This window comes from Austrofundulus limnaeus, unplaced genomic scaffold (genome assembly GCF_001266775.1).
Source record: "Austrofundulus limnaeus strain Quisiro unplaced genomic scaffold, Austrofundulus_limnaeus-1.0 Scaffold108, whole genome shotgun sequence".
NCBI lineage: Eukaryota > Metazoa > Chordata > Actinopteri > Cyprinodontiformes > Rivulidae > Austrofundulus > Austrofundulus limnaeus.
This window is the reverse complement of record NW_013952510.1, coordinates 499,179-501,671: the sequence shown is the minus strand read 5'-3', so window position 1 is coordinate 501,671 and position 2,493 is coordinate 499,179. Positions and strand designations below refer to the sequence as shown.

The following is a 2,493-nucleotide window of genomic DNA, read 5'->3' as shown; positions in this document are numbered from 1 at the left end:
CTGACGTGACAGGCTCAAGCTGGTTTAGAAAACTTCTTTGAACTTGGTCAAAGTTCATTCTGCAAGTCCAATGCTGCAGACAAAGCCATGCTGCAATGACATGCTACGTGGCAATGCACATTTGTTTTTACATCGTAAAAACCCATGTCTAGTTTAATTTTTGATTTGTATTTTTGTTATTTGTTGTTGAATTTATGTTGTTGTTTTTAAAGAAATGAATTACCTTAACTAAACTAACAAAATTAAACTAAACTAAACATTAGTAGAACAGAGAAATAACAACATATTCAGGCTAATATGTGCCTGTAGAGCCCTTAATGAATCAAACCTTTATAAAGTGACGGAGCTCTCAGACACTGAGTCTGTACCACGGTGTACGTGGCGTCACACAAAGAGGCTGCAAACAGAGGAACAAAGCCTCTGCAGAACAAAGGTCAAAGGTCACACACCTCTGTACTTCTTCTCCATGTCCATCACCAGCAGGGCCAGGTAGCTGTGGCTGGCCGACAGCAGGGCTTTGATCCAGCTCTCCTGACTCGCCTGGTCCTCCGCGGCGAACTTGTACGTCCTCAGGCCCGGCTCGCTCCACACCAGGGAGAAGGCGAACTGCTCCTCGGACTCGCACAGCTGGACGGTGCAGCCCTCCAGAACAATCACGCCTATCACGTCCTTGTCTGCCGGCCGATCCTTGTAGAAGAGGAGGTTCCCCTTCAGCACAAACCAGCGCTTCTGATAGGAAGTCTTTATCTCACCCTGTATGAGACAATCTGCGGTTTACTGGACACAGTTTTCTCAGCCGCTCAGCTTCTTGCACAACTGCTTTCATGCAACATGCAGCTCACTGGGAGGGTAAATGTCACTTGTCTGTTAGAAAATAATAATGGGATAGACATCTATAAGTGATTAGTTTTTGGATGAAACCCAATTCAAGATGTCCACCAGTGAGCTTCTCAAACACAAAAACAGCTTTAATAGTAGTAGTAGCTGACAGTAATTTACAACACATAATCTGAGTATGACATCTTGTGATATTGCCTGAGCATTATGACAACACGACATTTTTGTTTTAATCACTGGCATCCTTAAACCGAACTTAAAATGTTAAAATACTGCTTTAAACTTTCGATAGAAGTGGCGTGAACTATTATGCAGCATTTCCTTTGAGTTACTTCAACTTTATTGTTATTATCAAAAAATAAAGAAAAAATAATAATACAGGAGAATATTCTTACAAAGTGATTTTCTTTTCTTTCATTTTACCTTTTTGGAGAGGTACCCTTCCTTGTCCACAGGTGAGCTGCAGGATTCAAAGTAGCTGACAACTTTTTCATCAATCTTCATTTCAACATTGCAGGGGGCTCAAAACTCAAGCTGCCACGAGTTATAAAAGACGACAAACAAAAATGACAAAGTTAGGTACTTCCGCATCTGATGCTGCATATTTGTCTTGTTTAATCAGAGTCCAGATCATTTCTGCAGGAGAAAAAAAAAACACATTTTCCACGTGTTGAACTCTTAACACAGCACATGGTAGATTTATATTGCTCCTCAAGCATCAGTGTCATTTTCCTAACAGGAAATAATATATATTTTTACTGTAAATTGCTGGAATGGTGCCAATCAGACGACACCGTAATACCCCTGGCTGTAAACACACGGCTCGGATTCAGTGTCCAGTTGTAACACACGGTTTAACTTGTGAAAAGAGGAAGTGAGAACATTTCTCCAATCTTCTCCTTTTTACTCACCTTTCTGGAGTGTGTGTTGCAGTGTGAGTTTCCTCCCTGTATGTGTGTGTGTGTGTGTGTGTGTGCGGCGCGCGCGTTGCTTCCTGGTTCGGAAGGTGAGGTTGTTGCTCCACCTCTAACATATTTTAAAGCTAATCCCAACTAGCATCGTAGCTTAGGATTGATCTTTTTATTTGAACTGTATTGAATTAACTTTAATGCTCGTGTGAATTCCACTTTGTTACGATTTAGTTTAATGTGGGTTTTCTGATAAGCGTGTGAAGTATGGCAGGCCGGTGGACCATTTAATAGTTGAACAGGAGGGATGATGTWGCTGTTTTGGACAAACCTTGAATGGTGTGATCATGTGCTCAGAGTATGTGTTGAGGAGGACTCTCAGTGACTACCATGCCAAGTTTTAGCTCAATGTCTGTTAAATTGACTTTATTACGTCATAAGTCATTTTGTTTATCAATGCCATGGTTGACATTAAAACCTAAACCAGTAGGTGCATACATAAAATTGGCTATGTATTTTACCTTGGATTATTTAGATGATTTTGTTAGTGGATTTGTTTTCTCATAGGCGTAATTTGCAGGGGGCTTAGAGGGGTTGTGACCCCCAAAATAATTTGATCCAGTCAATTTATAAAAACCAATAAAATGTCATCATTTGCTCAAACACAATAGAAATAAACTGGTTAAATAGACACATGCAATTCTCTTGTTGTCTTTAGGTAACTTCGGCCTGATTAAATATATATAAA

The 2,493-nt window shown here is 40.2% G+C and overlaps 1 protein-coding gene across 2 annotated transcripts in view; it reads right to left on the bottom strand.

Moving 5' to 3' along the window:
• The window catches only part of LOC106521407 (sesquipedalian-1), an 11,237-nt gene extending 8,750 nt beyond the window's left edge, over nt 1-2,487 (bottom strand). Inside the window, exons 1-3 of one of the 2 annotated variants that reach the window (XM_014013959.1) lie at nt 1,749-2,487; nt 1,261-1,371; nt 450-753 (exon numbers count right to left, since the gene is read on the bottom strand). In XM_014013959.1, the coding sequence (XP_013869413.1) occupies nt 450-753; nt 1,261-1,341 (385 nt within the window). In that variant the 5' untranslated portion in view covers nt 1,342-1,371; nt 1,749-2,487. Of the gene's footprint in view, nt 1-449; nt 754-1,260 lie in introns of both variants that reach the window. The other variant, XM_014013957.1, reaches the window with a different exon arrangement.
• Nucleotides 2,488-2,493: the final 6 nt, after the last annotated feature.